Below are 24,568 nucleotides of genomic sequence, written 5' to 3'. Positions count from 1 at the left end.
GACCTTTATGGCTCCGGCGTGTGCTTTTACGAAAGAATCTGCAAGCATAGCCAAAGAATCTATAAAGTTAGTCGGCAAATTATGATACCATATCATTGCTCTCTTTAACAGGGTTTCACCGAAGTTTTTCAATAATGCAGATTCGATCTCATCGCCCTCTAGATCGTTCCCTTTAATGGCACATCTGTAAGAGGTGACATGTTTGTTGGGGTCGGTCGTTCCATTATACCTAGGAATTTCGGGCATGCAAAATTTCTTTGGGATTGGTTTAGGAGTCGCGCTCGGGGGGAAAGGCTTTTGTACAAATTTTTTGGAATCTAAGCCCTTCAATATCAGAGGTTCCCCCGGGATCTGATCAACCCTGGAGTTATACGTTTCCATTTTTTTATCATTTGCTTCGATCCTCCTTTCTCCTGGCTCTATTCGTTTTGTCAGTTTTTCGAACATCTTAACGATTTCGGGATTAGTCCCCGATTCTTGCTCATTTGACCTTACTATGACTGGCCCCATTTTGTGGGTAACTTCTTGGGGTGGACTGGGCTCGAGTCTGGTCGGTGCCTGGGTTTGGCTCTGTAATTGGGCTATTGCTACTTGTTGAGCTTGCAATATTTCGAAAATCATACGCAAGCTGATTCCGTTCTCGTTTTGGGTATTTCGAGCTGCAAAACGAGTTCCATCATGAATGCTATTTTCAGGGTCGGAACGTTGGTTCGCCTCGATGGCCACATGTGAATTAACGTCTATTGGCTCTTCGACCCGAGCTCTAACGGGATCGACGAGTGGCCTTCCACCCCCGGGGGTTAAGTTGTTGTTCTCATCTTGAAGGCCAGCTTCGTTGTCGATAGGTAGGGCCATTAATTGAGAATTCGTCGTTTTCAACCTAAAATCAAAGATACTTCAAAGAGCAAGCGTAAAATGGTGTGTTTTGTAGAGATTCATACCAAATAACCACTGTTATCCTTAGCACCACGATGAGCACCAAACTGTTTACCCGAAAAACGGATAGAGTTGAATTTATACGTAGTTCTAAGGGTACGTAGTATAATTTGACACAAATCATAAAGGTAAGTAGAAATACGTCGAATATTGATTGTAAAGAATGAAATACGAACCGAATTGAGTGGAGAATGGTTTATGAACAAGCAAGATGAATCAATGCATAAAATTCACAAAAGGATAATCCTGAGAATACTAGTAATCTCTGAATATGAGAATGTATGAATACCTTAATCTTGGATTCCCCTCCAGAAATAATAGCCATCCCTCTTATAGTAGAGGGATCCTACTTTAGATATAATTAAAAATACATAGTGGGAATCCCATGATAGATTAGTTTTTTCCTAATTCCCGCCGAGATTCTTTCCCTTAATGCGGCCGTAACGGCTCTTGTCTCTTGGCTCGATCTTGATTGGATTTGGTATTGGTTGATTTCCAGATTTAGAGCTCGATATTAACTCGAGGCTCGGTATCGATTCGGGATCGATATTGGTCGGTCTTCTTAAGCTCGATGACACCACTTCACATCATAGTTCGATTTGGACTCGAGCTCGGTAATGACTTCGAGCTCGGTATTCGATCGGTCCCAGAAATTTGAGCTCGGTACCCTAGCTTCAAATCTTATCTCGATATTATGAAGATGACCTTCGGTGCATTATGTTTCAATCTTGACTAATCATACGAAGGGCGAAACCGATTTTGATCGTATACATGTTCACTAATCTAAAACTTCGCATTTGTTTTCTAATAAATTTCCGAGGCGATGACATTCTTGAATGAAGTTTATCCATACCGAATTAGCACTTTCCGCACTAGGCTAGCTATGGCGCTTGGATGTGCTAGTGATTGACACATAGGGGAATGATTGTCCGATTTTTCTGGCCTAATATCCTGCAACTTTCATTCACAATATCTACATTCAACGGTACCCGGAGATACAATGTCAAAATCTTAGAATAAGTTTAGTTTGAGAAAACTGGTAATATTTGGACTAGAGGATGTATTTGATTATTGAGACCAATGAAAGACATAAAACGGAATAGGCCCCAAAATATTTAAGTATACAACACGGTATTTACGAGGTAGCTTAACGATTACATTTCAGTAAACTGCGGGAAAATGTTCCCACGGAATACTTAAAACCTCAAATTTTATACTATTGCTATAAATTTGCAATAACTGCAACATAATTAAATGAAGAAAGATTCTCGCTGGTAAGACTAGTAAAGAGCTCTAAACTCAAGGCAGGCTCTAACATTATGGTGGGTAGCCCTAATTTTGAGGTGTCCATTTTTCAAAAATAATATACTCCCTCCATTTTAATTTATGCGAATTCATTTGACTGAGCACAGAGTTTAAGAAAAAAGAGAAAATTTTTAAATTTGTGGTGTAAAATGAGGCACATATATTTTGTGTGGCTATAAATCATTGCATAAAGGAAAATTATTTCCAAATAAGGAAAGAGGTCATTCTTTTTGGCACAGACTAAAAAGGAAATAGGTTCACGTAAATTGAAACGGAAAGAGTATATTTTATACGTATTTTAAAAAATAATGTATAGTAGTATTTTTTGTATTTTTCATATAAATGAAAAGAAAACCTTTTAGAGTAAATAAAGTAAAAATTTGACTTACTTAAAAATGATAGATGAATAATTTTCAATTTGAGTTGATTTAATAATTTCATTTTTTACTCCTTCTTTTCCCATGTTTCAATCTTACTATTCATACTCCAGAACCTTATCTTCTTCCTTTCTCTTTATTCTTGCTCACCTTCTTAAATTCTTTCTCCAATATTTTTTTTCTTTCTCCAAAATTTTTATTTTTTACCTTCTTTCTCCAAAAATTTATTAGTTCAAGTGTTCAATAATATTTTTAAGATTCCAATAGTTCTATACTTCTATTACTTTATAAAAAAATATAGTATAGTTTTCAAGATTTATAGCAAGAATTTTGAAATAGACAAGGAATAACTAGATATTTTGGACTCAAAGTCTTCATTCTTCAAATTTCCTGAATCAATAATCGGGTAATATCTTTCTAATATTATTTTTATTTGGTATTTGGTATTTCATTAATTTTACTCCATACATATCATTTATATTTTTTAAAAAAATTTAAATACTTAGGCCTCACATTTGACTTTGGCCTTAGGCCTCAAATGCCCTCGAGCCGCCCCTAAACTAAGTAGATTTTTTATTTTCTTTGATAATTAATTAATGATAGAATAGCTAAAAGCAGTAAGGAATAGTGTCACATTTATAATTAGTACGTAGGTTAGGTGTACATAGGTCAGGTTAGTTAGAATTTTTCAATTACCCAAACCAATGGTATCGAGTTTTTAAATTTATAAACTAAACCAAACCAACAAAGTCGGGTTTTCAATTTCGATTTTTATTTAGTTTTTCGGGTTTTCGGATTTTTACCGGTAAAGTCTTCATAGCATAAAATATGTAACTTGTGCTCCAAATATTTCTTAAGTCCTACTATATAATATATTTTCCAAGAAACTAACACAATAATATGAGATAAGTCATAGCATTATACTAAAATATTCAATAAAAAAGATAAAATAATAAAATTACATAAATTAAATATTGGTAATTAATAAGCCATAATGAAAATTAACATAATATAAAAATACTATATAGGTCATGCTAAAATAAGTATAGCTAATAAGTACTAATATTAATTACATAACTAAGCACTAAAGAAAAAGATAAACTAAGTTATGCATTTTCATAATAAATCAATGTAAAACTAAAATAATTATCCAACACTATCGTCATTTCTAGTATTGAATTGAATTTCTTTTGTTAGCGTTAGTATTGATTTGAACTTTATTTGAGTTATTATATTTATGGCTTTAAAATTTATTTATCATTCAAGAATGTTAAGTCTAAACTTGATATAATACGTTAAAAGATAAAACTGTGAAAAAGTTTTAAAAATATATATATATATATATATATATATATATATATATATATATATATATATATATATATATTGGTTTCGGTTTGACTTCTTTTTTTTAGTTAAAATCAAACCAAACCAGTTATGATCGAATTTTATTTTTCAAATCAAACCAAACTATATCGGACCTTTTTTTATTTTTTATTTTTTTGTTTTGACTCAAATTATTACAATTTATCGGTTAAAATGCAGAGAAGAATGCGTCAAACTCACTCTCCCCATGACTAATTCACATGTTAGTTGACCCCACAGCTTTATTCAAATGATTTAAGAAAAGCAACGACTTCAAATATTCTTTCCATCGACATTTTGCCACCTTTGCTAGATGTCTGGTACCAGCTATAAGCAATTCCAGAAATTTCTCCTCATTCTCATTGCTTCATAAATGATACTCATCCGCAAACACAACTATTTCACACTCCATTCTGCTTACTGATTACTGACAATTAAAGAACAAGACTCCCCTGAAATTAGCAGCTGGCACCAGGATATTCTTGCCACCCCCACCTTCCACTTCACACTAATCCTCCTTATATTGTCCTACAGTTATAACTTTTTGCGCAGCTCCTCTTTGGGTCTATTTCCACTTCCACATTCTCTTTTTAAGGATCACCTGAATTTGCAGCATATTAGTGCAGAAAGAGAAAAATCTTGCCACTCCACCTCAACTTCACACTATTCTTCCATATTGTCCATAAAATCTCCACTTTCCACTTTCTTCATATGAGCTCACGCTTTAGGTATCTGGCCTCTATCCTCTTCCCCTTCAAAATTCCCTTTTAATTCAACCCAAATTTTTATTTTTTACAAAAAGGAACTTCTTTTTTAAGTATCACCGTACCATTTAAGAAAAGTCAATACATTTCTCCATCTACGGCCACTTCTCTCTTTCAGCTGGGCCAATAGGGGTGGGGTTCGCGTGCTATATTTGTACTTCACCTAGCCTTATTACCAAATTCAAATGCCGTTTTAGGTTGGTATACACTAAAGTCTTGTAAATTGCTTTCAAACTTAGAAAAAGGTAAAGTTCGTGTTTTTGACAGTTAATACTGAAGAAAATTGTTGCAGCTATATATTTCCATATTTAGGTGGACAAGTGTATAGCGGTGCATGCAACAACTTGCATCTTTTTGTTGACAAGTGTTAAGGGGTACTGCAGCAGAGCGGAGAGAGAGAAGGACAGTTAGGTCTTTGTAGACATTTCACAGAAATAATCTGCTAGCTGTTCATTAATGGCGACCAAGACAACGCTGAGATCTTCACGAACAATCTTCATCTCTGTTCTACTCTTCATCGGCGTTATCGTCTCCATGCGATTGCTGCACTCTTCCTTTGAAATTGTAAGTTTCATTATTTACTCTTAATTTGGAAAGTTATTGTCTCCTTACTTTTTGACATAGATCAGCTTTCTATAAATTCTTTTAACTATACTTAACCGTTCCCTTATTTATCACCTTAACGAACCCCGACGGGGAAAAAACAATTCTCTTCTCTTCTTTGTTTTTTACCGTATTAGCTGCTTGATACTGCCAAAGTTATTACATTAATTATTAGCTTGAATAATATTTTTACTTAATAGTGTCAATGTCAATTAGTTTTTCTTAATTATGATCTTATATATTTTTAAAAATATTTTAACTGTAATCAAATAGGAGTGTTCACTTAACACCAGCAAATAGCCAATGTGATACTTTTGGCCTTTATATTTCGAGTCCGACCCGAAAAGCTGCGGGACATTATTGAAGGTACAATAAAAACTGTTTGGCGAATAAGCGGCGGGACAGTCGGGGGAAAAAAAAGAATATAAGCGGCGGGACAGTATTACAGCTTGCATCTTTTACGCTGTCGTTTAGCGATTTAAAAATCTTAATGGAGTAATTCATACGTATGAGACAGAGACAGTGAAACAATTTTCCTGTGACAAGTACGCTTAGGTGTCTGTTGTACAAGGTTACGTGGCGTTAGGAATTCCCTGTTCTGTTGCCGACGCTCTACAAAATGCATGTGTTCTACTTCAATTTCCTCTTTCTCCCCTTCACTTTTTCGTCCTTTTTTCAAAAAAAAAAATCAGTAATGTTAGGTGAATTTCAACTAACTATTTACTATTTGAAATTGGGATCTCATTGACGAATATCTAGAAATTGGACCTAGCCTTAACCTAACCATATCTTTTAAGAGCTCAATTATGACAGAGAATGCTTCTCCCATACAGAAACCTTTGTGCGCGTACATATTAATTGGTTTCCAACGCAGGTACCAATATCTGGTGGGAAACAAAAAAGACATTTTTACTAGGATTTGCAAGTGACGAATTTTAATTTGCAGTAACTGGGATGGCAGTGTACAGGAACCCTATATCACAAATTAGCCCAGTTGGTGCATTTTGACTATATACCACGTCCAATTCCAATTTAACTTGGAGATTGGACCACGGAGTTTGTAGTAGCAAGCAAGCAAACCATGTGGATATACTATAAACCATGCCTATTATTATAGTATTCTTCATGAAATAATTATTTATTTATTAAATTCAATAAAATTTTATTTTAAATAGATCATGTATTGGTTTGTGTGTCCGTTGCTTATATAGTAGATGATTTAGTGTATAGAGTTTAACTTATACACGAAAGATTAAATCATCGGTTCTTATAAGTCATAAAGTTTATGTTCACAATCTAATGATGGAATTGGACAAACCATCGGAATGATTGTAGCACAAGATTAAATGTAATTTATTTTGATTATGGGAATGATTTAATTCCAACTTCTTGTGCTAGTACATTTTGTATGTATTGAACGGATCAATTAGAGATAAGTATTTTATACTGACTTAATAAAATAATTTCTCTAGTCCATTCAATGTACTTATACTCTTAATCTTGATATAATTATTATTAGTTGTGTGTGTCATTTATTGTTTTGATTTATTAAAAGGCGAGATTCTTTTGTGGGTCAATAAGCCTGGTAAATTGGACAATAATGATATACATTGGCGAAGTAATAATTAGTTGATAGAATCCATGTCTCGGTTTTTGAGATTGATGATACTCCTTTATGAAAGCTTATAAGTTTTCATGTGTAAAGTCGGCCGGTGGATTTTGTATCCGACACATGAAATAAGTTAAGCGAAAAAGTAAAGGAAGTAATCAATAAATTAAATTGTCAGTAATTTAATTTGATTGGTTAGTATCTGAATCTTAACACGGGGAGTTAAATAAGGTTTTATGGAAGAATTTCTAAATTGAACTAAGGAGTGCAATTACGAATTTTTAGTGGAATAATTCGTAATTTATTATGGTAGAAATTAATTTCAAAATTTATTCCATAATAGGAAGCCTTGTTAATTAAATTTTGTGGTCCCTACCATGCCTAAATAATAGAAAATAAAGAAAACATTTCCATAGTGGAAGAAGAAAACCTAACAGGTTTTGGAAAAGGGTTTTAACCTAAAAAGAACGTGGCTATATATATGAGATATAGGCTGGCCGTTTTTTGCACTGGTTCTACACGTTTTCTTCTTTGAATTTCGCCCACCCGAAATTCTCTCTTTCCGGATATTATTTGGGTAACACGGTAGAAAACTGTGGAAGTTTGCTGAGGACGCACTCTTGCAACTCTGGAACTGGAGACGGAGATTGATTTGCTTTGTTCACACTTCAAGAGGTGTGGTTGGATTATGAACCGTTTCCTCCTAATAAGAAAAGTTGACAAGGCTTATAACCTACTACTCCCTGCGTTCCAATTTATCAATTTATGTGAACATGTTTGACTGGGCACAGAGCTTAAGAAAAAATAAAGACATTTTGAATTTGTGGTCCTAAACAAGTCAAAAATGGGTCCAGAGTAGTTGTGTGGTTATAAAAGTTTCTTATTAAGGGTAGAATTGAAAGTTTAATCTAAATTGTTTCCAAATTTAGAAATGAGTCATTCTTTTTGGAACGGACCAAAAAGGAAATAAGTTCACATAAACTGAAACGGAGGGAGTATTAATTTTACCATGTGCAATGGAATAACTATACATTAATTTATGTATTAGAGTATCTCTATTGATAAAAAATTCCATATTATTACTACTTGTTATCTCATTTACTTCTGATAGTGTCTGTTGTATTGGCTTTAAAATTATAAGAAAGTCATTAATTAAAATTTCCATATTTTAGAGGAGGTATCCAAGATTTGCTTATTCACTTTATATTTTTAGTATATTTCATTTTAACTTCCTTTCTTAGAAACTGTACATTTGAGCTGAAAACGTTATTGATATGTAATTCTGGATGTATTTTAATTTCTTTAATATTGGATAAAATAATGTAGTACAAGTTTAATGGTATTATTTGAATTTTTTTCCAAGTCAATGAATACATTTGTTTACCCGAAAAACGGATAGAGTTTAATTTGTACGTAGTTCTAAAGATATGTGGCGCAACTTAATACAAATTGTAAGGATAAATAGAAATATAAGTATGGATTGCAAAGAATGCAAAATAGATAAGGTTGTAAAGAAGATGAATTTTAGGACTAAACAAGTGGAATCAATTTAAGAAGCTTGAAAGAACAAATCTTTACTATGAGAGAATATAGTGTTTTGATTACAATGTAAGCATGAAAAACTTGCCTTTACAGAAATGATAACCATGTCCTTTATAGTAAAGGGATCTTGCTTTAAACATAATTAAAAATACTCGGTGGGAGACCCACGATAAATCAGTTTTTCCACAATTCCCGCCAAGATTCTCTCCTCTAGTGGGATTGCAACGGCTTTTGTCTGTGAGCTTGATCTTGACTCGAGCTCTCGATCTTGGCTTGAGCTCGATTCTGACTCGATCTCTAGATCTTGGCTTGAGCTCGATTCTGACTCGAGCTCTCGAATTGATTCGGGGTCAATGTTGGTCGGTCTCTGGATCATAAGCTTGATAGCTTTACTTTGCATCATAGTTCGATTTGGATCCGAGCTTGATAATGATATCGAACTCGACATTGATCGGCCCCTCGGATTCGAAGCTTGTTTGTACCATTTTCGGAACCCATCTCGAGGTCTTACTTCGATCGATTATCTTTCGAACTCGATCAGACGTACGAATGCTGAAATTTATTTCGACCGTATACAACATTAGTTGCTCCAAAACAACGGCAAAATCGGAAATGATTGGCAGAATAACAAAAGGAAAATCCTAGTCCAAAATATTTTCCTCCCACTTTATTTTTTTTTTCTGTAAAGGTTTCAAGATCCTTGGCTATACGAGGAGTGGTAAGAACATCAGAATAGTGTTAGAATCTATTGCGATGGCTTTGATCCTCTAATTAGACAATTGAAAAAAGGTGTGACTACAAAGTCTTCTAGATGTTGTTCGAGTGAAGTAAGACCAATGAGCTAGTAAAAAAAAGGCCAAAGACGATTGAAAATTAAGTTAGTATCAAATCTATCTATATATTAAATCTATCTATATATAATAGGAGAGGCAAAGACGCCATAGTATGCCAAGTGGCAACATAATAAAAAGCCACTTGGCAATTTTAGGACAAAGTTAGTTAGGTTAGCTAATAATTAGTTTCTTTTTGAATTTAAATTTTAAAAAAATTAATATGCATTATTTATTATTAATAATTAATTTCTTTTTGAATTTAAATTTTAAAAAAAACTAATGCATTATTTATTATTAATAATTAGTTACTCTTTTTGAGTTTGAATTTAAATCTATCTATATATAATAGGAGAGGCAAAGACGCCATAGTATGCCAAGTGGCAACATAATAAAAAGCCACTTGGCAATTTTAGGACAAAGTTAGTTAGATCAAGTAATAATTAGTTTCTTTTTGAATTTAAATTTTAAAAATAAATAAATTATGCATTACTTATTATTACTAATTAGTTATTCTTTTTAGTTTGAATTTAAATATAGAAGAAAAGTCTAATTTGAATTTGAAATAATTACAAGCAACATAGTAAAAAAATATAAAAATCAAATCTTTATATTAAAAATAAAATAGAAGAAAAATCTAATTGCTTATCCCATATAATCTATCTGTATATAATATGAGAGGCAATTAAAGACACCATAGTAAGCCAAGTGGCAACATAATAAAAAGCCGCATCACAATTTTAGGACAAAGTTAGTTAGGTTAGGTAATACTTAGTTTCTTTTTGAATTTAAATTTTAATAAAATTAAATTATGCATTATTTATCATTAATAAATAGTTACTCTTTTTGAATTTGAATTTAAGAAAAAAAGTCTAATTTAAATTTGAAATAATTATAAGCAACATAGTAAAAAATATAAAAATCAAAACTTTATATCGAAAATAAAATCGAAGAAAATTTTAATTTCTTATTCCATATAATATAGAAAAACATTCTAAAAATATTGATACATTTTATACAAAATAATAAAAGAACATATATTTTGGATGAAGTAAAAAATGTAAAAATCAAAAGTTTATATTGAAAATAAAATAGAAGAAAAGTCTAATTGCTTATTACATATAATGTAGAGAAAAAACATCAAAATATTGATACCTTTTATACAACATAATAAAAAAAATTATTTTTTGGACGAAATAAGAAATCTATATTATCTATGTTATATTAAAGGAGGTATCTATATATTATATATTATATTATCTATACATAATAAAAAGAGAGACAATAAAAAATTACTTAGCAATTTTAGGACCAAGGAGCAATTTTAGGACAAAAAAAGTGTTATTCATAAGATTAAGCCAAATGTCAAGATACTACAAAATATTCTCCGCGCAACGCGCGGGTATAAATACTAGTAATACATAAGAGTATGAATGATGGTCATTTTCTTTTGGGGTCTTCAATTCTTACATCTTTGTTAAATTATATGGTTTTCTGTATTCGTTGTTCTTTTTTCTCCTTAGGGGGATGTGGTTGTGGTTATCTTTGCACGGCAAAAGCTCCCTTGTTTTTGTTCGCTTTGCTGGTTGCTTTTAGTAGTCGTTTGGTTGGAGAGATTAGGAAAGATCATCCCAGCACAAAATCTCGCATAAAATATGCAAGACGGGGGTGGATAGTAGAGTAATATTTAGTTTTTAAAGTAATTTTAACTTCTTCTCTCAAGTCATAGCACTTCTAGTAATTCATGCTAGATCGGAACAGGATTGAATCAGATTTACTTATTATGCTATATTAGGAAACTGCTATAGTGACAAAAACTGAGGATTATGTGCCAATGTGAAGCAACTTCACCTAATCTTGATCATCTTGTTCCTTCACCCTTGTGATTATAGGTACACCCTTTGTTGTATAAAGCACCAATGATCATTTATGTATGTCGAAGACACCGTCTATCAATACCGTTCAGTATTCATATCTTGTTGTTGTCTGCAGTATGAACCTATTCGTCCTCTTCTTCAATGGAAAAACCGTTGTTGGACTTGATTAATCGCCCTTTGTTGTTCAAACTAAATCATTTCGTTTTTGTAATCTTCCAATTATCCAAATTATTGGGCTAATTGGTTTTGCTCTTCCAAATTTACAGACCACTGCAGGATATTCTCCACGAAAGTCAATATTAACCCCCATAGCACGCAACAATCCCACTGACACAACCACAGCTAACTCAAAGAAACTAGAACTCGTAACATTTCACAAACACACTGATGCAACGCCAGCAGTCTCAGAGCCGCCCCAAAAGAAACTGGAAGTCCAACTAAATTGTACACTTGGGAATCTCACAAGGACTTGCCCTGCTTCTTACTACCCGTCAAAATCCACGGATCAAAACCAAGCCACTTCATCAACTCCTCCGCCTACGTGTCCCGATTACTTCCGCTGGATATATGATGACCTATGGCCTTGGAGAGAAACAGGAATCACCGAAGAAATGGTAATGCAAGCCAGAAGGACGGCAAATTTCCGGTTGGTGATAGTGAAAGGAAGAGCATATGTTGAGACATATCAGAAGTCATTTCAAAGCAGAGACCAATTCACATTGTGGGGTATTTTACAAATGTTACGTAGGTACCCGGGTAAAGTTCCTGATTTGGACCTGATGTTCGACTGTGTTGACTGGCCAGTCATAAAAACTGAATTCTACCGACGCCCTAATGCCCCTGCTCCTCCACCTCTGTTCCGATACTGTGGGAACAATGCCAGTTTGGATATTGTTTTTCCAGATTGGTCATTCTGGGGATGGTACAAACTCTTACTTTTTTGCATCCATATTGATATGATAATCTTAACAGTTTTAGTGAACCTTCTTTTTTTTTTTTTTTTTTCAAAAACATTGTGTAGGCCAGAGATTAATTTAAAGCCTTGGGAAACTTTGTCGAAAAATTTAAGAGAAGGCAATGAGAAGGTGAAATGGACCGACAGGGAACAATATGCCTATTGGAAGGGCAATCCTGTTGTTGCTGAAACCAGGATGGATCTGCTCAAGTGCAATGTTTCAGAAAAGCAGGACTGGAATGCACGACTATACGCTCAGGTATCAAGTTGTGCAAAATTGCGATCATATTTTTTTGTCAAGAAATACAGCTTTTCAAGACCGTTACCCTATATTCTACCACTACCAAAAAGAAAGAGGGTAAAAGGAAACTCTCTTCTTCCCCCCTCCCCACCTCCCTCCAAAAGATAGGGAATTGAAGTGTTACGACTGCAGGCTTATAAATGTTTGGTTTTTAAAAGACGGGGCAGCAAAAAGATTAAAAGTGTTGATTGAAAATGTCTCTCAATGATTTTATTAAGCATAACAAGGCTTTAAATAACCAATTAGGAACAAAAAATCCACATAATTTAAAATTCAAAAAACCTAAATTATCTTAACTAACTTAAACAATCTAATAGAAATTTCAAATTGAAATTCGTCCTAAAACTAAGCAACTTATTGTGCTAAAAATTGCAACAGTAACTGAAGCAAATCTTCAACAATAAAAGTATCTTTTAGGTACTTCTCCATATTAATATAATTGGCGCGATGAATGTATGTGGAACATGTTTGTCATCGTCACTGCAGTTCCGGGATCTGGGCCTATCAGATTCCCCGCTTTTATGACGCTAATTACAGTGATGAATCTGGAAATATGTATGAAAGGTAGAATGCAAAAGAAATTTTAGTGATGAATATGGAAATATATGTAGGACTGGATTCAAGAACAGAGGCAAGGTTACAAGCAATCAGACTTAGCTAGTCAGTGCATCCACAGGTACGAAAACAAATTTGCTTTTCTTACTGGTATGGCTTTGTTTTCGGTGAACATGTCCGTGTTTGTTATTTATATCGTCCTAAATGTTGTCTTATTTTTCTCTTTTCTTCACCGTGCAATATGTCAGATACAAGATTTATATAGAAGGATCTGCATGGTCTGTGAGTGAAAAATACATTCTGGCATGTGATTCTGTTACGTTACTTGTAGAACCCCACTACTACGATTTCTACACCAGAGGTTTGATGCCGCTGAAACATTACTGGCCCGTAAAAGACAATGACAAATGCCGTTCTATCAAGCATGCTGTCGACTGGGGAAACACTCATCAACAAGAGGTAATCTATCATCTGAACCCAGCTCTATTTTCAAGTTTGACTGCCAATTCACCTGAAAATTTCAATGTTACAAAATCATGTCTTCACCATCTTTTTAGTGTTCTTCTCTAAATTAGTCACTAGAACCGATTGATGCATCAGACCAGTTTAGTGTTCTGTTTTATCAACACCCAATTATGCTAGAAGAACGAGGAAAATACTTGTAGCTTAAGTTTTCTCAGGTTCAGTTAGAAAGGAAATGACCATACTTTTAGATGTCAGGAATACATCAAGCCTTTCAAATTTAGCGTTTATTAAACAATTTTCATAGGAGGATACAAGCATTCTAGCTGAGCAATCAAATGTGCAAGCAGCGTGTTGACACCACCTACTAATGACACAAACATTTATTTCTACCGCAAATTCTCATATTTATGCTCTTAATAGAATATCAAGCTGAATCAGTGTTAATTTTCCTGCGACCATGTTTTATCATGTTTAACGATGACTTTGGTGAATAAAATAGGCACAGGCCATTGGTAAGGCAGCAAGCGATTTCATTCAAGAACAACTCAAAATGGATTATGTGTATGACTACATGTTCCATCTATTGAGCGAGTACGCGAAGCTCTTGAAATACAAGCCTGTTGTACCACGAAAAGCAGTTGAGCTTTGTTCAGAAGCAATGGCATGCCCAGCTGAAGGAGTGACAAAGAAGTTCATGTTAGAATCTCTCGTTGAAGGCCCCTCGGACGCAATACCTTGCACCATGCCACCTCCCTTTGGTCCTGCAGGCCTTCACTCTATTCTTGATGGAAAAGACAATTCAATAAAACAAGTTGAATCGTGGGAACAACAATACTGGAAGAAAGAAAGCAAACAACAATGAATAGTATAGGTTTTTTAACTCATTGCTTACACGTACAAGTGAGGTATATTGTGTTGACAGAGTTTGTTGTGTTAATCATCTAACACAATGAAGGAGCACGAACGATAAATCTTGGTATTGGGATAATATGTGTAGGAGAAAACAATTCAGCTACAACCTTTTCCTTTTTATATATTAATATAATTTGCAGTTCAGTGGCGACGTTAATTGGGAACACAATGGTATCTTGTTAGTATTTAAGTTATATAGTATAAGAATTTTCTACTAAATAGAGTTACTTGCAATTAGACCTAACTGTGAAACCGTTAGTGTATAGAACATTAAACTCGTCAAGGTTTTTCAAGAAGGTTAGTGTAAAATACAGTTGCATACGCTCTGTAAAACTTTTATCACAGCTGGTAAATGGTGTTGGTAAAAAGAAAATGCAATGGAATTAGCCAAACTAAAACGTGTTTTAGTACATTCAGATGCATTTCAGTCTATAAATTATTTTAGTAAATGTTGTCTGCATATCTTAAACAAGTTATCCATTAAGAAGTTATCACTAAAGTTGACACGCAAAAAGAGCACAATCAGATGTTTTATTTAAGAGCAACAATATGATTTTTGTCTATTTTAAGACTCGGAGATGTTAAGGCAAAGGAAGATGGAACTGAAACGGAATGCTGTTATGTTGTTGCAGCATTCAGACTACAGAGTAAGGCGCATAATATTACATCAACAGATACACAGATCAGTGTATAATATGAACACAAGCAAAGATGCTGGTTATGTAACTGTATTAAGGCTGGAGATGTTAAGGTCATGAGACTCAATAGGCTCGTGCTTTTACAATGTCAAAGCTCATTTCACTAGGATCTGTTGCTTGCAACTCAACTTGAATACCGTCCAGTTCTCTCTTGAACCTATCCTTTGAGCTCGCGTAGACCATCTTCATCCTCACCCTTGATGTTTCTGGTGACCTAAAATTCATGACAAAGTTATTAGAACGACGCCAAAGCTTGTTATTGCTGCAAATTGAACTAAATTATTGTGAAAATCATCAGGAGCCCATAAGAACCCGGTGAATCATTTAGTAAGTGCTTTTGGAACAACCAACAAGAAGAGGAGCCTTGGAGCAACGGTAAAATTGTCTCTGTGTGACCTATAGATCACGGGTTCGAGACGTGGAAGTGGCCACTGATGCTTGTATTAGGATAAGTTGTCTACATCATACCCTTGGGGTACGGCCCTTCCTCGGACCCTGTTACGGGATGCCTTGTGCACCAGACTGCCCTTTTTTTTTGGACAACCAACAACTCATGAACCAAGGTACCGATGAAACTCCAAACTATCTGTCACAAATACTTAACTACTCGTATGCTGATGCACCTGTAGAAGTTATATAAAATTGACTTATCCCCCATGCTGTTAGCTAAATCTATTCTCTACCTATTCGATGCTATCTATAGTTATCATATCTAACACCCGAGCCTTAGCAGCAAGTAAACTAAGAAGGTTAAGTGTTATGCATTGACAGTGTGTAACCCTCAGGTAATGTTTACCGATTACAAGAGGTAAGTCTTCATAGTAAAATGATAATGTGAGATATAAAGTAGTAATAATATATATTATAGGTATTAGCTGGTAAATTGCAATGACAATGTAATAATTCTATAATTTGTCAATATATATAACTTAGATTCAATTAGGAATTACCAAAGTTGAGATTGCTTGAGGAATGAAGACAACATGGTTAAAAAAAAGGAGGAAAAGGATACCAAGCAATGAAGAAAATCTTGCTTTTCTGGCAATTTTCATTAGTTATGAAGTCTAAATCAAAGACAGCATAGCGACATTCATCGGCAGGCAGAGAGTTAGCAAAATCTTCATAGCTTTCTTCAGGGCTGCCAAGCTTCTCCACCACCACTTCCTGGCCATCAATCTTGAAAATAATGAACCTGTAGTTTCTCTTTGTTTTTAATTCCAAGAATTTTAGCTTACATTCATCTTGCACTGCCATTCCAGACACTGCATTCGCCTGCCCATATATTTGTCAAGTCAGGAACAAGAGAAAAAACAAAATGAAAACACAGATAATGAAATGTCATTACAGTAAACAACCACGCGGGTCCTTATCATCAGAATATTAATTAACTGATAAATCCTAAAGAAAATCAGTTTCAGCAGACAATGAATTTTTAAACATGACTATTGACAGATGCATGCAACAAACCAACATGAGCAGATCCACCTTTTCCCCAGTAGATGCAGCATTAGGTTCACCGTACACACACATGCATGAATACACAAGGGTGAACGTAGACTTTTGGCTAACTGAACCCATAACTTTCGACACGGAGTATGAATTTTATATGTAAAAACCTACTAAAATTTCAACAAATATTAGATTTGAACTGCTATGTTAAATATCTTAAAAGCTGAACCCATTAAATTTAAATCCTTAATTCGCCTACATTGACTTGACATCCTGAAAACTGCCAACCAAGATGACGTTTCCAGGACAAAGAAAAGGCAGCCCCTTCCATCAAAGCACCAATTATTTTTTTTTCTGTTTCAGTCCTTGTTTTCCATATGATGAGAAATTTCTTATGGACCAGCTCCAACGATCAGTCGGATGCAAATTCAGTTGAAAATCTCCAAATTTGTTATAATGAAACTAGAACTAGAATAATACAGAAAATGATGAATAGCATAAAATGATCTGAGAAAAGGAAATGAAACACAAAACAAGGGAAAAGAAGGAAGATACTATACCATGGTGTCCTGGAATGAGATAGGTAAGGATCTCTGCAAAATGGATAGGAAAAAAAGAAAAGGGATGGGGGGATAAAGGAGAAAGTGGTAGAGAATAGAGTTGAATGAAATGGGGATAGAGATCCTTGAATCCGTAAGAGAGGAAACACGAGCTGGTTTATAAAACATGAGAGAAATTCGGCATATTTTGAGGGACAACAAAACATTAGGGGTAGAGAGTTATCTGAGCTTTTCTGAGGCTTATTAATTTAGTCACCTTGTCCACGACCACTCTTTGGTCATGCCTGTTGCTGTTTGCACGACACTCGTTATTCCTATTACATTAGGACAATTTGCTCTTTCATCTTTTTTTTTTCTTTTCCAAATGGAAGTTGAACATTAAAAACGACCATAATTCATTATCAGGATAAATTTTTTTCAATTTGATAACCAAGACAAGATATAATCATTTTGTGGAAAGAATGCATATTCGAAAACAGCCTATCTACCTTCATAAGGCTTCGAAAACAGCCTATCTACCTTCATAAGGCAGCACTTGTGAAAATTCACTGGATTTGTTGATTTTGTTGTGGAAAGAATGCATATACAAGCAGAGAAGATTACGACTCAAATGAAATAATTTCAAGTCTGGCATTATTATTAGAGAATTATAAGTTACCTACATAAGGGAATAAGTAAAATACAATACAAGGACATCTCAATCTTGCCACTTCAACAATGCCTTATTGACCTAAAGAAATGTACCTTCCGATGGAAATCCACAAAGTTAAAATGATAAGCATGAACTCTACTATCTGTTATGCTGCTATCAACCAGAAATTCTTGACATAAAAAATGATTCTCATAACATATACTACGCAGTGCAGATGAGCATAATATCTGTTTGTGAAAAAGAAACAGGTGGATAAACGTAAAACTGGGAAGAATGCGATTCTCCTAAGAACTGATGGGGAGTACAATGATCACTAAAAATGTCCTACGCCTTTTCATCAAAACTCAAAGGACTCCGTTAGGCATTAGCTGCTCCCAGCAGCAACTCTCAAAAATTTTGCCATTAAGTGTTTCATTTTCTGACGTATTTTTTGTCCAAGATCCTCATTAACTAGAGGAGAAAAGAATACTGCAAATGTAAATTTAAAACAGATTGCACTTCAGTTTCCAGAATCACCCCTTCTTCCGGAGATTCACTCATCCTACAAAATTCACAACTTTAGGTTCTTTTTTCTTCTTTAATTTAACATCACCATTTTCATGAACTTCCTCTGCCATGAAGTCATCTTCGAGATCATCCCCGCCGCTGAGTTTGGTAACTTGTCCCCTTGGCCGATCCTCAAATTGAACTGCCAGAAACAAGGAAAAGTCGCAAATAAAAAGTGCAAAAGTGTAAGAATTAAAACCGAACCAACTCTAACAAGCAGCATCTGCTGCCGCTAATCTAATGGCATATAGTAAAAAGAAAAAACAATATATCACAGCATGTTTTGGAATCAATTAAGGAGCAAACAAACATTCACCAAAGTTATTCGCATGTCAGCCACTTATGTCATGACACGTCTCTTCTAAAACATCACCACACAAGCCAATGAAATGCACTGCTTCGTTGCCACATTTGACACAAAATAAATGGACATGGAATTGTTGGAGTGCACGAAAGAGGACAAGAGAATGTATGGTCTTTATATTAAAACAGAACTAGATTGACTGCGAAATGACTTACTCCCTCTGTCCCAATTTATATGAAACTCTTTCAATTTAAGTGAGTCGCGAAAAGAATGACACCTTTCTATATTTAGTAACAATTCAACTTTAAATTTTCCTTCTTACCCTTAATGAGATGATATCAAGCCGCACAAATTTCTATGGTTTGATTTAGGACCCGTTTGGCCATAGATTTTGCCAAAATAAACTTGGGTTTTATTTGGCAAACACATGTTTGGCCATAGATTTTGCTTACATTTTGGCCAAATCTCAAATCCCAAATCCCAAAACCAGCTTAATAGCTGATTTTGGGCCAAAATATCACTATTATATTTTTAAAAATTGCCCCAAACTTTTGTATTTTATAAAAGAGCCCACCATTTATTATTTTGTAACGATGTTGCTTCGTCTTCTTGGTCATCTGATAGTGTATCATGTAGTTCATTATAAAAATGATAATTTTGTATCAAATTTACTTATGTACAGGACTATGGTTTGCGATAATATAATGAATGTTATTGATAATGGTATTGTTGGGTATTTGGGATAGTTTTTAGAACTTGTGGGTATAAGTCATTGTTCATGTTTTTCCAAACCAAATTTCACCCAAAACAGATGTCCAAACACATTTTCATCTTCAAACCAAATTTCACCCAAATCAGATTTTTCAGAATAAATTTGGGAATCTACAGCCAAACGCTAGCTTAGTAGGCGTTTGGACATAAGAATTGTATAATTCAAAAAAATGGTGAAATTTTTTTTCAAGTGAATGGTATTTGAAATTTAGAGTTGTGTTTGGACATAAATTTCAGTTTGGGTTGTTTTTAAGTTTTGTGAGTGATTTGAGTGAAAATTTTGAAAAACAGCTTTTTGCAGTTTTTCAAATTTTCGAAAATTTCCAACATGCATCTTGAAGTGAAAATTGGAAATTTTATGAACAAACGCTGATTTCGAAAAAAAAATGAAATTTTTTGGAAAATTCTTCCATCAAATTTTATGTCCAAACGGGCTCCCTCTGTCCCAATTTATATGAAACTCTTTCAATTTAAGTGAGTCGCGAAAAGAATGACACCTTTCTATATTTAGTAACAATTCAACTTTAAATTTTCCTTTTTACCCTTAATGAGATGATTTCAAGCCACACATTTTTTTATGGTTTGATTTAGACTACATGTTTCAAAAGTCTTTCTTTCTTTCTTAAATTCCGTATTCACTCGAACACCTTCACAAAAATTGGGACGGAGGGAGTATTAGGCATTCAATTATTTGGAACAAACATGAAAAACAGACAAACTGTAGCTTGATTAGTTATCTTCTGCTACAAATGAAGTTGGCTTGGCTGTGCCATGGCCAAAACTGTTCCACAGAAACACTGAAAGCAAAAAAAATTTTGATAAACTTGTCACTGTCATTATACCATCAAGACTAAACAAGTAAGACTAGGCCATGTACAAAAAAAGAAAAGTTGAAGAGAGTGAGTGGTTCAGTTCATAGAGTTCATATGCACCATTGCTAAATCTACAACAGTTGAGGCCAAAATGATTATGGATATAGGAGTTAGGACATGAGACAAGCTGAATAACAAAGAAGCTATAGAGTGTGAATATGTACAATGACAGCATATAAGTTAAGAAGTCAAAGCGTATAAAAAGATACTTAGCAAACAAAAGTTGCAGGTAGTAATAATCTCTTTTTTTTTCAAATGCAAGGGAAACTAGATGTCTCGGAGAAAAAATCAATGGAAAGATACACGAAAATACGTACAAGCTTTAACTCTACCAAAGGCCCCATCAGAAGCTTTGCCAGTTTTATTAGGACAATCTTTTGCCAAATGTGTAACACCACCACAAATTTTGCAACAACCACCCTGCAAAAAAGACATCAAAAACTTGAACTTCTAACCGCCAGTAAGATTTAATGTTTTTAAGTTTCCTTCTCAGAAATGAGCTTAATTTAGGCTAGAAATAAACAGGAAGCGTATTGAACCAGCATCAGAAGGTAGCTGTGAAGTGATTGAAAATGGTGTCTGAAGCAAATCAAATATATGTACCTTTGGGTATATACCATGAGTACTTTTAGGGCAATTCTTACTCAAGTGACCTTGTTCTTTACAAATAAAGCAATTGGCAAACTTTGTTCCCCCTGCATAATTAAGAAAACAACATGATATTACTAATATTTGCATCAAAGAGAAACAAGAAGAAACTTTCTAAAAGAAGTGATATTATTGTTAGTCGATTTTGATGGACCTTTGTAACACAAGGGCAACTCAATTTGAAATAGCAGACATATAACAAGAATTTTGTGAATCCATTTTTGTGTAGCTCTTATATTCATTGCTTGTATACATTTTGTTTTTCTGTCTCCGCCAGAGATATTCTGGATGAAAATTATTTTATAACTCCGCATTAATCCAATTTGTGGCAACTCCTGACTTTGCAAGTACGGATACATGGAGTACCATTGGTCAAGACAGCAATATAACAGTTCACCAACTATCCATGACCCCGCCAGTGGTTAAGCGTCTTATTTAGTACTTAAGCGTTAAGCTAATTGAGGCTTAAACACTTCCATACTTTGCATTACTAAGTTTTTTTTTTATAACTGTGGTGTCCGGGCTACTTTGCATTACTAAGTTAATACATATTACATAGAGTACATGGAAATAAAGGGCCACTAATGAAATAAAATGAGAAGGGCAAGAAAAAGCTGGAAACCTGAAAAAATGCTATGCATCCCAAAAAAAAAAACAGAACATACATTGTCCATAGAATGAAGAAAAGAGATATTTGATAAGTTCAAAGGCAAAATACCATCTTGAAGCGGATAGGGGCAGTTAGCCAACGAATGACTTGTTTCCCCACAATTGTAACATAACTTTTTATCCACCTTTTCATCATCTTTGTTGGGGCAATTCTTCAGGCTGTGACCGCGTCGACGACAAAGCAAACATATCTTCATAAGCGCATACCAAACAAAGTTGCATCAATCAGTAGGAGGGCAACAATATGCTTCTAATGTAGCAAAACATCATCGAGTATAACATTGTGCAGTGAACATACAATTAAAAGACTAAATAGATTCTACCCAATTTGGCCATCTCTGGTATGACTTGAATGTTTTTGGCAGAAAATGTACTCGGTTAAAACGTTTTACCTAAGAAAATCATTTCCTAAGTCATTTGTTAATGTCTCATTGGGCATAAAAGTTGGTGGAATCAGTGGCTGTGGAGATTGGGATTGGGCACGGAGTTGTAAAGAATGAATAACATCTTGCAAATGATATGGAGTGTATATTTTCTTTTTTGGTAAGTAAAAATGCACTTAGGAGCAAATTATGGAATATTAAGCTCAAAGAAACTGTAACACAGATTTACAGAAAAATAAAGAAACTAAAAATTTAGCCCAAGGAAAAAAGCATACCTTATTCTTTTCCCATTCTGCTTTCCTAGGACAATCCTTGGCAATATGGTCGTGTTCTTTACAAATAAAACAGTTTTCGCCAGGCTTCATTCCAGCGACTCTAAAAGGGTGCTTTGTATGTAATAAACGTTTCCTATTAGGATCTTTAGCATCTTTGGATTCTCCTTTTCTCTTCTTGAAGTTGCTCTTCTTCTTCTTTTTCTTGTTTGGGTCTTTGGGTGGAGTTGGTTCTGGCTTAGGGAATAAGTCTGGATGTTCTTCCTTGTATCGCTTTCGAGCTAATTTCTGCCTCTTGCTCACCATTTTTCTTAGAGTATTGTTTCACTTGCTGATATTAACAGTTGCCTGTAGCTCCAAGGCTGAGCACTGTGAAGAGGAAAGCTATAGGTAAGGCTGCAAGTTGAAGACGAGGGTTTTGTGAGGTTTTGGATACCAAATTCGACATTACGGCCCGATTTCGGACCAGACCAAGCTCCATGGGTTTTCGGATTAGGGGTAAAATAAGAGACCAAGGCCTAGTTCGGTACGAGGTACAAGGGAATAATTAATTTTGGGATTAAATTTAAGATGAGTTTATTCCATGTTTGGTTGAGATAAAATATTAATATAACTAATTCCGGAATTATAGTATTTTTTATCCCCGTGGGAGAGTGGAATAACTAATCTCGGGATAACTAATCTCAGAATAATTAATCATAGTATAACTTATTTCCCAAATGACGGATAGAGGATAATAATCCCGCAATTAAATTTGAGATGAGTTTATCTCAAATTTGGTTGTGATAAAATTACGATATAACTAATCCAGGTCTCGAGATTGTACTTTTTTTTATCCCTATAGGAGTATGGGATAACAATCCCGAGATAATTAATCTCGGAATTATTAATCCTGGAATAACTTCTTTCCCAACAAAACGATCCCTAAATGATAAAAATGGTCACTTTGTAGAGGTGAGTTTAAATAGCACTTTAAGGGGTTGTTTGGTACATGGGATAAAAACAATAATCATGGATAAAGTTTGTGATTAACTTTATCGCATGTTTAATGTGAAAATTAGCTAATTCCGGGATAATTTCTACACTAAAATTATGGGATTAGTTATCCCATATAAAAAGTAGGATAACTGATCTCATGGAATATTCTGGGATATCCATCATTGTAAAATGCATTTTTGAGCGGTCTTGGTCCTTTAAATACTTTTGTCTTCATAAAAAAAATAACAAATTTTGCTTGTTAGATTTAATTGAATTTACGAAAAGAATGATTACTAAAAGCACCATAAACATCCCATCAAAACCTACATCAAACACTAGATATAAACAAAAATAGTTGAAACTACACTAGACACTAAAAATAGACTAAAAATAGCAAAAACTACACCTCTAAAACTGAGCTCTCATTAAAAAATATTGTCACAACTTCTATAAGATCTAACAACCAGAGCTTGTTAAATAGTTGACAAATACCAAAAGCGCTCACTTTTGACAAATTCAAAGGAAAAAACAGTTCTCACAATCACGACAACCGTCAGTCAACACCCACAACGATCATCGTTAGCCAGCACCACTACGAGCGACCATATACTTTATTTGTTTTATATTTAGTTGATGTATTAATATTAATTAGTATTTTTATTTAAATTTTATATTATATTAACTTCCAATAATTAAATTTTATATATGTAGATATTGAGAGCTCTCATCCGAGCGACCCGGGTTCAAGTCCCGTAACGGAATTCCATTTTTGGATTCATTGACGCGACACATTCTAGGGGAGGTGTCTTGGTGCTTGTTATCTGCGCATGACATAGTCCTAATTGATGAGACGCGAGATGGTGTTAACGAGAGGCTGGAGGTCTGGAGACATACTCTGGAGTCTAAGGGTTTCAAGTTGAGCAGGACCAAGACAGAATATTTGCAATGCAAGTTCAGCGGTGTTACCCAGGAGGTGGATGGGGATGTCAGGCTTGATACACAAGTCATTCCTAGGAGAGAGAATTTCAAGTATCTGGGGTCTATAACGCAGAAGGATGGGGAGATAGATGAGGATGTCACACACCGTATCGGAGCAGGGTGGATGAAGTGGAGGCTCGCTTCCGGTGTCTTGTGCGATAAGAATGTACCGTTGAGACTTAAGGGTAAGTTTTACAATGTTGTGGTTAGACCGACTATGTTGTATATGGCAGAGTGTTAGCTATTCAAGAACTCCCATGTCTAACAGATGAAAGTAGCTGAAAATGAGGATGTTTGATATGGATGTGTGGGTACAGTAGGCTGGATAGAAGTATGAATAAAGTTATTCGGGACAAGGTGGGAGTGGCCCTTGTGGAGGAAAAGATGCGTGA

The 24,568-nt window shown here is 34.5% G+C and overlaps 2 protein-coding genes across 3 annotated transcripts; one reads left to right on the top strand and one right to left on the bottom strand.

Annotated features, from left to right (window-relative positions):
* Nucleotides 1-4,288: 4,288 nt before the first annotated feature.
* On the top strand, nucleotides 4,289-14,539 carry LOC107783545 (uncharacterized). Of its 2 annotated transcripts, XM_016604523.2 has the most exons (7): nucleotides 4,697-4,944; nucleotides 5,040-5,311; nucleotides 11,475-12,130; nucleotides 12,230-12,422; nucleotides 13,076-13,140; nucleotides 13,268-13,478; nucleotides 13,984-14,539. In XM_016604523.2, exons 2-7 carry the CDS (start codon nucleotides 5,204-5,206, stop codon nucleotides 14,344-14,346), a joined length of 1,596 nt encoding a protein of 531 aa, XP_016460009.1. In that variant the 5' UTR covers nucleotides 4,697-4,944; nucleotides 5,040-5,203; the 3' UTR covers nucleotides 14,347-14,539. The 2 variants fall into 2 exon arrangements, with proteins under 2 accessions (XP_075108076.1, XP_016460009.1); XM_075251975.1 differs by having other exon boundaries at nucleotides 4,289-5,311.
* Nucleotides 14,540-14,910: 371 nt separating this feature from the next.
* Nucleotides 14,911-22,704, bottom strand: LOC107783544 (uncharacterized). Its single transcript, XM_075250864.1, has 10 exons — nucleotides 22,224-22,704; nucleotides 21,615-21,756; nucleotides 20,852-20,943; nucleotides 20,566-20,668; nucleotides 18,301-18,443; nucleotides 17,848-17,982; nucleotides 17,623-17,761; nucleotides 17,104-17,324; nucleotides 16,107-16,366; nucleotides 14,911-15,308 (listed from the first exon to the last, which is right to left on the bottom strand). Exons 1-10 carry the CDS (start codon nucleotides 22,524-22,526, stop codon nucleotides 15,158-15,160), a joined length of 1,689 nt encoding a protein of 562 aa, XP_075106965.1. The 5' UTR covers nucleotides 22,527-22,704; the 3' UTR covers nucleotides 14,911-15,157.
* Nucleotides 22,705-24,568: the final 1,864 nt, after the last annotated feature.

This window comes from Nicotiana tabacum, chromosome 4, assembly GCF_000715075.1.
Source record: "Nicotiana tabacum cultivar K326 chromosome 4, ASM71507v2, whole genome shotgun sequence".
Lineage (NCBI taxonomy): Eukaryota > Viridiplantae > Streptophyta > Magnoliopsida > Solanales > Solanaceae > Nicotiana > Nicotiana tabacum.
This window is presented reverse-complemented; position numbering and strand designations above follow the sequence as displayed.

Coding starts and splice junctions, on each gene's coding strand:
- LOC107783544 (XM_075250864.1), bottom strand. CDS start 22,526: ATGGTGAGCAAGAGGCAGAAATTAGCTCGAAAGCGATACAAGGAAGAA. Junction 21,757..22,223: donor CAGAATGGGAAAAGAATAAG/GTATGCTTTTTT, acceptor GCGCTTATGAAG/ATATGTTTGCTTTGTCGTCG. Junction 17,325..17,622: donor ACAAGTGCTGCCTTATGAAG/GTAGATAGGCTG, acceptor AAAAGCTCAGAT/AACTCTCTACCCCTAATGTT.
- LOC107783545 (XM_075251975.1), top strand. CDS start 5,204: ATGGCGACCAAGACAACGCTGAGATCTTCACGAACAATCTTCATCTCT. Junction 12,131..12,229: donor GATTGGTCATTCTGGGGATG/GTACAAACTCTT, acceptor AACATTGTGTAG/GCCAGAGATTAATTTAAAGC. Junction 12,423..13,075: donor ATGCACGACTATACGCTCAG/GTATCAAGTTGT, acceptor AAATATATGTAG/GACTGGATTCAAGAACAGAG.